General features: G+C 41.4%; 1 protein-coding gene across 1 annotated transcript; it reads right to left on the minus strand.

The window, feature by feature from the left end:
* Positions 1-9,661: 9,661 nt before the first annotated feature.
* LOC143412564 (E3 SUMO-protein ligase ZBED1-like) lies at positions 9,662-10,752 on the minus strand. Its single transcript, XM_076873651.1, has 2 exons — positions 10,576-10,752; positions 9,662-10,410 (listed from the first exon to the last, which is right to left on the minus strand). The coding sequence occupies exons 1-2, from the start codon at positions 10,744-10,746 to the stop codon at positions 9,994-9,996; spliced, it is 588 nt and encodes a 195-aa protein (XP_076729766.1). The 5' UTR covers positions 10,747-10,752; the 3' UTR covers positions 9,662-9,993.
* Positions 10,753-11,827: the final 1,075 nt, after the last annotated feature.

An 11,827-nucleotide genomic window follows, 5' to 3' on the forward strand; every position in this document is an offset into this window, starting at 1 on the left:
ACGGGTGTAGGTCAGTCGGGTGAGCTCAAACCCCGACGAAGCTTCTCTGATGAGAGTGAAACGTCTTCAAGTAACGTAAAGAAGTCCAGGCACTCTTCTTTCCAAGCTCCTTAGACTAGAACGACCTGGATGACTGAGAACCTTCACAGACATGTTGACTTTGAATGAACCATCACCATCTGTATCATCTGATGCCATGGCACTCCAAATGATCACAGACTGTGGAAACGTCTCACACCTTGGATTCTATACTTTTCCCTCCAGGACCTCAAATTCCAAATGCTAAAAGATGCTACATTTACTTTCATTTGGAAAAAGGACTTTTAAGCACTGCTGCAGCCCAGGAACGACCCTCGTGGTTCAGGAGTGGGTTGATATTAGGAATGTGACAGTTGGTATCTCCTTTGCTCGAGACATCTGTCAATGGTGGCTCTTGACAGACTGACATCAGTTCATTCTTTATGAAACTCTCAGTTCTTAAATCCACTTTTTTTGACAGTCCTGTCAAGGCTGCGGTCGCCGCTGCAGCGTGTGCACGTTTCTCTACCACGCTTTTCCCTTCCAGTTCACTTTCCGTCGATATGCTTTGATAGAGCGCTCAGCAAACAGCTTCTGTTAATGATTGTAATCTGGACAACAGTCTCCCGTGATTGTGGAGACACACGGTGTTTATACTGTTAGAATAACAACCGACTCTATTTCAAAATATTCTAAAATGAGATTCTGGATTTCCACGAGCCACAGGCATGAAAATTAAATAAAAACAAAGGCTTGAAATATTTATTACATGTAACAAATACAGAATATATAAACATTTAGCTTTTTTATTCATTTCTGAGACGCACGAGTACATTAGGACAAAAAGTTTCAGAGATGACAGCGATGAAATTCAGGAGCAGCAGACTCCGGCACGTGTTTCCTGGTAATACTCCCACCTCATTTTAAGTTTTCGCACTGCAGAGTTGGAATATATTTTATACAGCGAAGGCAGCAGCTTCTGTGCATCACTCGGCTGAATAAAACAAGTGAATCATTGTGTACTTTTGCAGCTGGAACAGAGTAGGAAAATATTACAGGAACACCACTTCTGACTGCACATACAGTAAGGAAACGCGGGCTGATTATCATATATCACTGTAAACAAAATAAAGCAGCATATCTCATTACAGCGCTGCCGTCTCCGCGCGATGGCTCGCTGCTGTAGAGAGCATCGAACAAATGCAAATTGCTCCAATCAGAGCAGACACCAGACAGCGCTTTCACTTCATAGTTTTTTGGGGACACAGCTCAACACAATATTTCACTCTGACAGCAGCAACTACTATCGCTCGCCCCTAAGCTTTTCATGGCATTTTTCCCCTGACGTCCCATCCATCATTAACTGTCACATTATGAAGTTCCAGCAGAGGATGGGTTTTTATTCCCCCTCTTTCTTCCTTCCTTCCCAGTCAACATTACAGTCATTTCAATCTCAGCTCAAACGGCCCACATTACCTGCTGTGTCGTCGTCGCACGGCGACAGCAGGCTTGTTTGATTAGAGAAATTGTGTGCTCTTTATTATGGTAATGGATGCCTTTCAAAAACAGCACCTTGGAACCTTTGCCCTCCGAGTGCTTTAAATTCTTTTGAGATGCTCCTTTAATGGCGAAGCAGGCTGCATAATCAACCGCAGGTTGACATTTAAAAACGTGGAAATTGCAAATCAGAGTGTGATGTGTGTCCACCGGGTAAGTGGTGAAAGTGGTGTTTGGTGGTGGCGAACGAGGCCAGCATCTGCTGCGAAATGATCTCAGCCTGCATCCCAGAGGCAGCTCGCTTAAAGTGGCGCTGCCCTTTTTCACCCTTTTTTTCCTTTTTTTGCAAGACACGGGCACTTTAGCTTTATTTGATGCTTCACGGCAAAGAGACAGAAAATGGAGAACAGAGGGAGTTCAGCCTCTTCTCTTAATGAAATGAAGAGATGCTGCTTCATGGATGAGGAACACGATGTGTCCTGCTTTCTGTGCGATGCAGGCTTGTGCTTACAAATCAGGAGGCGCAAGGGGATAGAGTCTGAATAAGGAATGGTGCACTGAGCAGCACTCTCTCCCTCACACACACATATATACACACACCCCAACCTACAATCCCCCTTCACACACACATAGTCTCACTCTTACATTTCCACTCTGCTGCACCTCACCACACAGTGCCGCACTCTGGTTCAACAACTCCCTCTGTGGGGAGCGAGGGAGGCTGCCTCAGCCCAGGCAACCATTGGAAACTCATTATTACAGTGCTAAGTGATGGATCATTTCCAAATGATCTCCATGTACACCTCAACAATTAAGCCACCAGCAAGGCAATTACACATCAGCAATATAGTGATGGGACACTGATATATTGCTGGGCTTTAACCTTTGGGCTGGTGGACAGATTACACTTATTAAGCCACAGCTTTATTGGACCAATAAAAATCGTTCTGCAGCCATATCAGCCTGCATAACTGCAGAGTGGACGCTCTTTGTGCAGGAAGACCTTTTGCTGCTGGAGATGAGAGTCAAAGTAGAGGTTGAGGTGAAAGCAGAGGAAAAGACACGTCGGACCAATTATGTAAATACATTCAGCACAATTACAATCCCCTCTGCCGCTGCTGTGGTCCACATCACAACACAGATACTGCTTCTGGACTTTCACTAAAGGAGGACTGACTGGTTTTTGTTTCCCAGTGGAACCCCGAGGTTTCAGATTTTATGTTTGTTTTTGCTGTTTTTCTTAACAAACCAACAAAGATTGATGTGATATCATGACAGCAAGGATCCTCAACACCAGTGTTGCTCAAAAAGTAATTAGTCTTTTATTACTGATTACTTCTCCAAAAAAGTAATCCTGTTATATTACTGATTACTTGTTTTTAACGACGGACGTCACACTCTCGTGCGTCACTGTCATGCTGCACTCTCACAAAATCACGGTTTAGTAATGCAGTAATGCAGCGTGCTTATGGGAAAGTACTTACTAGTAATTACTTTTTTGCAATAGTAATCTATTGTATTTAGATTACAGTAATGCATTACTGCCCATCTCTGTGCTGCCCCGCCCTAAGCCTGGGTCGACCGAAGGAGAGCAAATTTCTCCTGCCCACAGTCGTCCACTGATTGTTGGAGTTTTTGGGTTTTACCTTCAATTGAAGTCCCTTGAATGTTGCAGGCTGTTGTTGTGAGGTGGTACTATGTACTCTATATACTACCATAATAAAACTGAACTGGTCTGAATAGAATTGAATTGCTTTTTCACCAGGCCCATTATTCAACCAAACCTTTGGCTGAGCTAGTGAGATATTGAACCATCAACTTGATATATTAACAGGTCATTTTATACAAGCATCCATACGTCCCAGACCAATTCCAACCCGAGGCTGTTCTAGCACAGGAAGGCTCACATCTGCAGTTTTTGTGAGAAATATCTACACAACAGTTTATTCCATTAACAAATTTCTGTTTTTTTGTTTCTGAAACTGAAAAATGAAAAACGAGTCTTATTAGACTTTTCTGGATGTTGTGTTCAGGGTGGATCAGGAAACATCAGATTGTGACTTTGAATACAGTATAGTGGTTGGTGCCAGATGTGATCTACTGCGAAACGGCTGATCTGCTGGGCTTTCTCCACACAGCCATCTCTAACGTGTGCAGAGAGCGGTCTGAAAAAGAGAAAACATCCACTCAGCAGCATTTCTCTGGGAGAAGATGCCTCGTTGATGTCAGAGGTCAGAGCTTTGTATCAGTTGTTCACGCGGAGATTGGTTGTGTAATGGGGATACTTTCTTCACGTTTTGGGCCCCTTATTATCAAGTGAGTGGTGTTTAAAGACCTGAGGATCTTTTGCTAACTGCTGGAAGCAGGATAACACAGCTGCCTCCCGGGACCTGTCACAATAGAGCACCTTCAGGATGCGACTGTGTGTCAGTGTGGACCACAACCCCCGAGGAATATTTCCAGCAACTTGTTGAATAAAATATATTTTACATCGTAGAATAAAGTAGTTTTTAAGGCAACAGCAAGGTAGCCTTAAAAACGACTGTTATTGGTGAGTTGCTGGCAGCTTTGAGGCCTCTGGGAGGTCAGACACAGACTGAAAGTGTTTCATAGCAAACCTTTAAAGTTGGAGACACTGGCATGATTATAATCATCTTGACCGTGACTGCATGTACTGAAACTGTGTTGAAAGTGATAAGTAAATTGCCATTGGGACTTTAATGGAAAAGTATAAATGGTGCACACTCATACATAATGCCTACACTCTGAGAAGCCGTCAGATTGTTAGATTAATGTCTGAAAAGGGCTGAATAAAAGAAAAATACTCTCCGTGGGCAGCACTACTTTCTCTTTCAGTACTGAGGCCAATCTAACAATGTCCCAGTTTCACCTCCTCGGGTGTATGGGTGTCTTTCATATTTCCAGATATTGCATTTTGTTGATAATTACAGGTAAGTTTTTGAATGTTTGAAACTAAAACTCTTGGCCAAGTGACAGTGTAAACAAATGATGTGTCATACGTGAGTTATGGGGTTATATGGGAGTGGTCCTCAGACCCTGGAGGCTGGGTGGGGACTGGACAAGCAGTGGAAAATACAGAGCGAAACTAAGCTGAATAAATTCTTGAAACAAACCAAATTTCCCTGAGAGTCGGGCAGGACTCTGGGGAAGTTGGAGAACCAGCGTCGTACGCTGAGTATTTTCTGCACCGGCTTATTTTTCCTTTTGCCGAGTTCTGACTTTCTATTTTACACGCCCACAAGCCAGGAAACTATAACTTACAGTAAATCTACTGTGACACCAACTCATAGGCTAACTTGCAAAAAGCTATCAGCTAAAACTGGAGGTGACAAGATGATGGGAGAGAAATCCGTTTAAATTGGTTGGATGAGCAATGATTCCACGGACAGAGTGGGAAAAATAACAAAAATGGTGAGTGAGTGAGTTACACGCTGATGGGAAAAAATGAAGTGAAACGGATTGAAAGAGAAAAGATGGGAATAAACTGACAAGCTTTTCCACAGTAATGAGGACAGATTAATTCAAAGCCATGTGCTACAGCTACGGTACTTAATTAACTCCCTGTGTGTAAAGGCAAAGTTACGAGTTTGACAGCGGCTCCTTTCTCTTTCTTCTTTGTGGCCCTCCTCCTCTTTTTCTTCCTCCTCATCTTTCATTAAAGGCACCCACACATGCTCCGTCCCTCGAAACATCTACGATTGTAGGGAAAAAGAATATATTTGAAATATCTAAGGAGCAGGTGGGAAAGTCAGTCCTTTGACGCTCTGAATCGCACAGCGTGTTTTCCTTAGATAACATTCTCAGGTTTTTAACAGACTGCTACAACTTTTCTTTTTTTCACAGCAAAACGAGGATAATTAAAATAAAAGACTTGGTCAGACATCATTTCTGCATTTGGTTGTGAAACTGCACCTACTGTAGGTACCTGATGGTTTTTAGGGAGCCTTTAATGTTTCCAAATTGTATTAATTTTGCTGAAACAGTGAAATATAAATGTGAAGGGAATAAAACGATTCGTTCTTTTTCAGCTGTCATTTCAGACGCACAGATTTGGTTTTATGTCGCTCACTTATTTTAAAGAGGAGCTTTGAGCGAGCGGCTGATTTTTCTGCCTCCATTTTTCAGCAGACAAGGAAGTGACAGAAAGAGACGCATGCTGTGTTTGATTAGATAACTGCACATAACGAGTTACATAAGCAAATGCAACAGCTGAGACGCAACAGAGTTCAGCTCTGTTTCAGCTCACTTTGATAATGATGGTCACCAATACCTGATCAATATTTTGAGGAACAACGAGGCAGCGCGTAAAACTTACTGTATTTTGTTGGCTCTGAATTCAGATGCTTAAAGGAGTCATAGTCATAATATTTACTGCTTTAAGTCGTTGTTGCCTGGAGCTACTTGTTGATTCCTGGTTATTACACATAAACTAAGGCGCGTTTTCAGGCGATAAACCGCAACACTAAACTTATATATTGTTACATCCAGGCGAAGGAGACTTCTGGAAGCATAAAGTAGGAATAATTTCAGTATTATAATATTATCCTAATATCTCAGAGATTCTGCCAGTAATACCTAATTATCAGGAGCCGACTGTCATGAGTCAGTATATAGAAATTCGAAGCTGTCACAGATATCACCATTTTACTGTTTTCATGTTGTTACACTATTACTAATAGTTTTGGATGTTTGATGTTACTTTGCTAATTGTTGCCCCACTATTGTAAAATATTATAGTGGTTTTCACTGGTTTATTAGCGTGTTTGCTTCCTTTAGCACTGTTTTAAATTTAGTTCAAGTTTAATGCTGGTGGCCCAACCAGTCCCTCTGTTCTGGTGCAAACAGCGTGTTAGGATATCAGCTGAAACGATTCTCAGAGCTCTTAAAGATGAAATTTGTGAAAGTGCACAGTGAAGAGGAAGCGAGTCTCTAAAAATCAACGAAGCAACAAACAAATAAACCTTTGCAGCCTCCCGACAGCACACATGCAGCAGTACACCAAACACTGGTTGCAATACTCTGAGTAACTGTCATTGTTAGGTGGGCTGTGTTTGTCATTTTATAGCACAACTGTAGTTGTAGCTGTTATCACACAATGTAAAAAACAAAAACTGTTTAGTTTTGTTTTTTAAATCTTGATTTGTTTTAGGCACCAAAGCTACTTGGTAAGGTTTAGAAAAGAATATTTAACATTAAATTTTCAGCACAAAGAAGCTTCTCTGCACCAGACAAAGAGCCTCCTCGCCAGTGAAGTCATGGCCAAAGGTTTTGGCAGCAACGATTTGAAAGAATAGAAATTTTTTTTAACAGAAAGAGCTCGTTTGGCCCAGAATAGCTTTTACTTACACATTTAATAGCAATTTTATAAGAAGAAAAAGAAAAACAGAAACGGATCTGACTCTTGTTAAAGTGTTTGAAAGTGTCCTGTTTGCCTTTTCTATAGTTTGAATAGAAGCATTAAACTCACGGTCGTGCTGTGAATGAGTGTGGATCTCACAGGAAAAGGCTGCTGTGTGACATCAGCTGTTACAGGAACGATGGAAACACTTTGGATTTCCATTATGTTTCTGCTACTCATGCAGGACTGCTGGACTATTGTTATTCAGCTGTACAAGGACACCAATCGCAATGAAAGCAAATAAACTGTGGCTGTTCTGTACGTGCACTCACCAAACACACAGTCAGGCAGCACATTACCTCCGTACAGATGAGGCCACAAAACTATTTCACGTGGATATGCAAAGACTTTATTAACTGTTCTCAGGTCAGATTTTGATCTGAATGGGACGTTTTATTAACACCTGCACAGCGACTCACATTAACACCAGTTTTACTTTGTGGACACTGGTGTTAAGTGTTTGCATGTCAACAAACTAAAATGTAAACGGTCAGAATCATAAACATTCATCAGGACCATGCTAGCACTGTTTGCCTGACAGCCTAAGGAGACACGTAGTCCATATCTGCGATAAATACATTTGATTTTGAAGCCTGTTTGTAACACACACATATCACACTGAATTGTACAAGCACCTTAATAATTATGGCTCATTTCTTTTTTTCATAACAATTCGGCTTCATATTAACACGAGAGAAAAACGATGATGTCAGCACGCTGAGTTTGTCTGCAGTCTGTGGCCCTGTGAGAAAGGAAGCACACCCTTACTGCTTCCACAGACATTAAAAGAGTATCAACCAGGTGCTCATAACAGTGCACTTGATTGACTGATTATTAACTCTGAGCATCCCTGTAAAAGCTTAAGTTTCAGCACTTTGCTGGTCTGGAAAACTCTAGAAAATTAGGTGCTACCCCAATGACAAAATCTTACCTTTCACCTCAAGGTCAGACTATGCAATTGCAAAAGAAATCCATGAATTACATCTCAGACTTTACTGGGCTCAGTCAGCATAGAAAAAATAAACCAAAATAAATAAGTTCATAGCATCAGAGCTGGAAAAAGACTCAACCAGTAGGACTGAACCGGCAACAAAGCTCAGGTTTGCAAAGACTCCTAGACCAATGTCCTTTGGACAGACGAGACCAAAGCGGATGTCTGGCTGCACGAGGCCAAATTGGGTGAAGACCAAACACAGCACATCAGCACACCGACCTCGTACCAGCTGTTTGGCCTTGCTTTGCAGTCACGGGATCTGGGAACCCTACAGTCATTGAGTGGATCATGAACTTCTCTGTATATCAGAGTCATTTAGAGTCAAATGTGAGGCAAATTAGGTCATACAACAGGACAACGATCCCAATCTCACCACCAGATTTAATACAGAATGGCTGAAAAAGAAAAGAATCAGTGTGACCCTGTCGAAGTGCAGAGGAACAGCCTGCAAACCTCAATGAACTGAAGAAATACTGTAAATAAGACTGAGCCAAAATCCCTCCACGGTGATGTGAGACTGATACAACCAAAGTGTCTACAACGGCAGCGTTGTACCCACAGTGGTGCTACTTTGTTTTACAGCTGGAAATTCAGAAACCAACATGTTTCAAATTAAACAAAAAATTATTACAAAATGAAACTTGAGATTTGTTGTTTACCCCTGAATCCACATTTCCCCCCAAAAGAAAATGTGGATTTGTCCATTATATAAGCTGCAGTTCATTGACACAAGTCATATTTTATAAGCTAGAATTTCCTTAATGTTTTTGCCAAGTGAATAGATAATGTTAGACTGTTTGTATAAACTGCACATACACGTCTCTACTGTTAGTTTTATATGACTGTGAAGCACTGGCAACTGTGTTTTAAAAACGACTTCACAAATAACGTTTTTATTATTTTTGAGGCTGTAAATCAATCTGTGTGTCACGGTTTGTGTGGAGGGAGGTGGACGACGCAAATGCACATTTAGAACGAAACAATCATTTAACAAAAGGCGAGACGTTTATTTGTGGCTGGTAAAAGGTACAAAACAAAAGGCAAAACTAACTGAAAGTAAACTGAGAAAAACGAAATGCTAAACACAAGATAATAATAATAATAATAATAATAAGTGGAAACACAGCTGACACAAACATAACGACGCCACAGGGGAAGTGAAACCAGACCTCTTCAAAAGGAAACAGGAAACATAACGGGAGGCACACGTGACAACACGAGCTTGACGGCAAAGAACATGCATATAGAAAAATGAATGAATGATTAAACCTATAACTTCAAACATCAAACATGTTCCTTAAGACTTTCTCTCCTGCTGATTTTACCATGTCGAATGTAACTGTTTGAAATTATTTCAAGCATCTGCTTACGTGTCACCTTATCAAATATGATTACCTTAAAAATGAGCAACAAGCAGTATGTAAGGCTTTCTGAGTAATAACTTCCCTCGTCCACGTTTACCAAACTGTTTCTTGCTGTGAAGCAGCTCTTCAAAGCAAACATCCTCATCTTCTTTTTTTCACCCTGGTTGAGCTAAAAATTATGGTAATATTTTTGGTCAATCGAGATGTCCAACTTAGTGCTGTCAAGAGATTAAAAAAAAATAGAGATTAATTAATTATGATTTTTAATTAATTGATCTAATTAATCTCTTTTTTAATCTCACCTAAAAATAGCTGAGGAAAGCCCTCAACTTATTGTGGCAGACCAAAAGACTGATATAACAAAGAAAGTGACTTTATAAAGTCATTTATTGTTTAACAAACGTTAAACAGATGCAACCATTTACATACTGTTGTATTCTTTTGTAAAATAAGTGGAAAAATAAATACAAATAAAATCAAATAAATTAAGTGCTGCAAGTTAGCACATCAGAGTTGCTCTTTTCTGAGCAATACAGCACTGAAATTCCTCTGCTTCAGATAATGAAAAATAAAACTGACATTGCAGTGCTGCAAGTTAGCACATCAAAGTATTCTTCCATCACAAAAAAAAGTGCTGAACATCAAGCAATCTATTCTAGTAGGCTACAAATGACACAGCAGCTATGCTGACCACATGTGTCTCATTTCTTCTTCCTCAGCCAGTCGCTAAGACACACCAGCCTGGTAACATTTTCTGGAAGCAAGGCTGCCCTTTTCTTTTGCACTATGTGGCCTGCAAGGCTAAAGAGTCTCTCACAGGGTACAGAGGTAGCTGGGGAGGCCAGGTACTTTTGTGCTAGGACTGACAGCTTTTCATAGACTCCTGAGTGAGCATACCACCACTGCAGGGGACAGTCATCAATACTGATGCTGGGTTCTGCTCTGTAGCGCTGCAGCTCTCCAGACTCAATTCCATCTTCTGAGTCAGAGTCAGACCCCAGAAGGAGTTCGCTCCTCCTCTTCTTCTGAGCTGGTCCATCATCCTCTGTGGAGGGCTGGAGACTATCTGCTCTTCTGGGCTCTGCTGCCTGGAGCATATTCTCCAGAATGGTCCACACCTGAATGAATGAATGAATGAATGAATGAATGATTGTGATTAAAACTAAGTGCTTTTTTTTTATTTTATTTAATCTTGTAAAGAACTTTGTGTTCCATATAATAAATAAAAGTTTGATTTGATAATGAATTGGACTCATTAGTCCAGCTTAACCTTATTGTCCTACCTGTTCCCTCTTTTCTCTTGGAAGACATTTCAAATCCTTAAACCGTGGATCCAATGCTGTGGCCACCTCGAACCATATCTCGTTGCCATTAGCTCGTCGTGCTGCCAGATCCTTCTGGAAGGCATTCTTGAACTTCACCACGTAGGCAGGATCATCATCAGTAATGTCCATGACACGGTACAGATGGTGAAAAGCAGGCAGCACTACAGAGCAAGAGACGTAGGCCTCACCACCCAGCAGCTCTGTCACATACCTGCAGAGGTGGAGAGGTTTGCTAAATAAACCTAGCTGGATTCATTTAAATCAAAGTGTAACTGATTTCCAATTTAATTGTCCTTAAAAGTTCCTTGTTATGTTCATTAATTTTGATTTTACACATGTAACAGTAGTTTATATAATTAAAATGGGAAGGTGTTTATTTGAACTTACTTGCATGGTTCAAGCAGGAGCTCCAGCCTCTGCAGTTTCGCCCACTCAGCTTCGGTTGGCAAGACCAACCTGTGGTTCTGTTGGTCCAACGTAGCCTGGACAGCCTCTCGGTTACATAGGAGGCGTGAGACCATTGCAAGAGTCGAGTTCCACCTGGTGGGTACATCCTGTATAAGTTGATCGCTCTTCTTTCCGAGTGCTACTTGTTGTTGGTTAAGTTCTGTGGTACTCGCAGGGCTTTGTTTAAAATGACCAACAATCTTGCGGCACTTTGCCAGTACACCGACAAAACCACTGCTATCGAGACATACCGTGATGGTCCTCTGGAGAATGTGAGCATTGCAGGCGATGTGCTCATATGGAAGTGCTCTCATAGCAGCCAGCATGTTTGCTGCGCTGTCTGTGCCAATGGTGGATATCTTGTTTTCAATACCCCAGTCATTTGCTACCTTGAGGAACTGTTCGGCGCATTTATCAGCAAAGTGCCTGGTTTCTGTTCTCATGACGGTCAGTGCAAATGAGTTGAGGTTCCACTCACTATCAATAAAGTGTCCAGTCACCCCAAAATAGCTGTGGTTGCCAGCTGAGGTCCAGTGATCTCCGGTTATAGCAACACAGTTGGGAGAATCCTCCGCCAAAATCTCAAGTTTGTTTTTCTTTTCGCCGTCGTACATTTTGCTGATTTTGGTCGTTACTGTAGTCCTGCACGGTGGCTTGTATGACGGGTCATTGGACGCAATTTGCAACACCTCTGTCAATCCTTCGTCCTCTACTATATTTATCGGCCTACAGTTCATCGCTATCCACTTGGCAATAACATTAG

The sequence above is a fragment of the Maylandia zebra genome, linkage group LG15 (genome assembly GCF_041146795.1).
Source record: "Maylandia zebra isolate NMK-2024a linkage group LG15, Mzebra_GT3a, whole genome shotgun sequence".
NCBI lineage: Eukaryota > Metazoa > Chordata > Actinopteri > Cichliformes > Cichlidae > Maylandia > Maylandia zebra.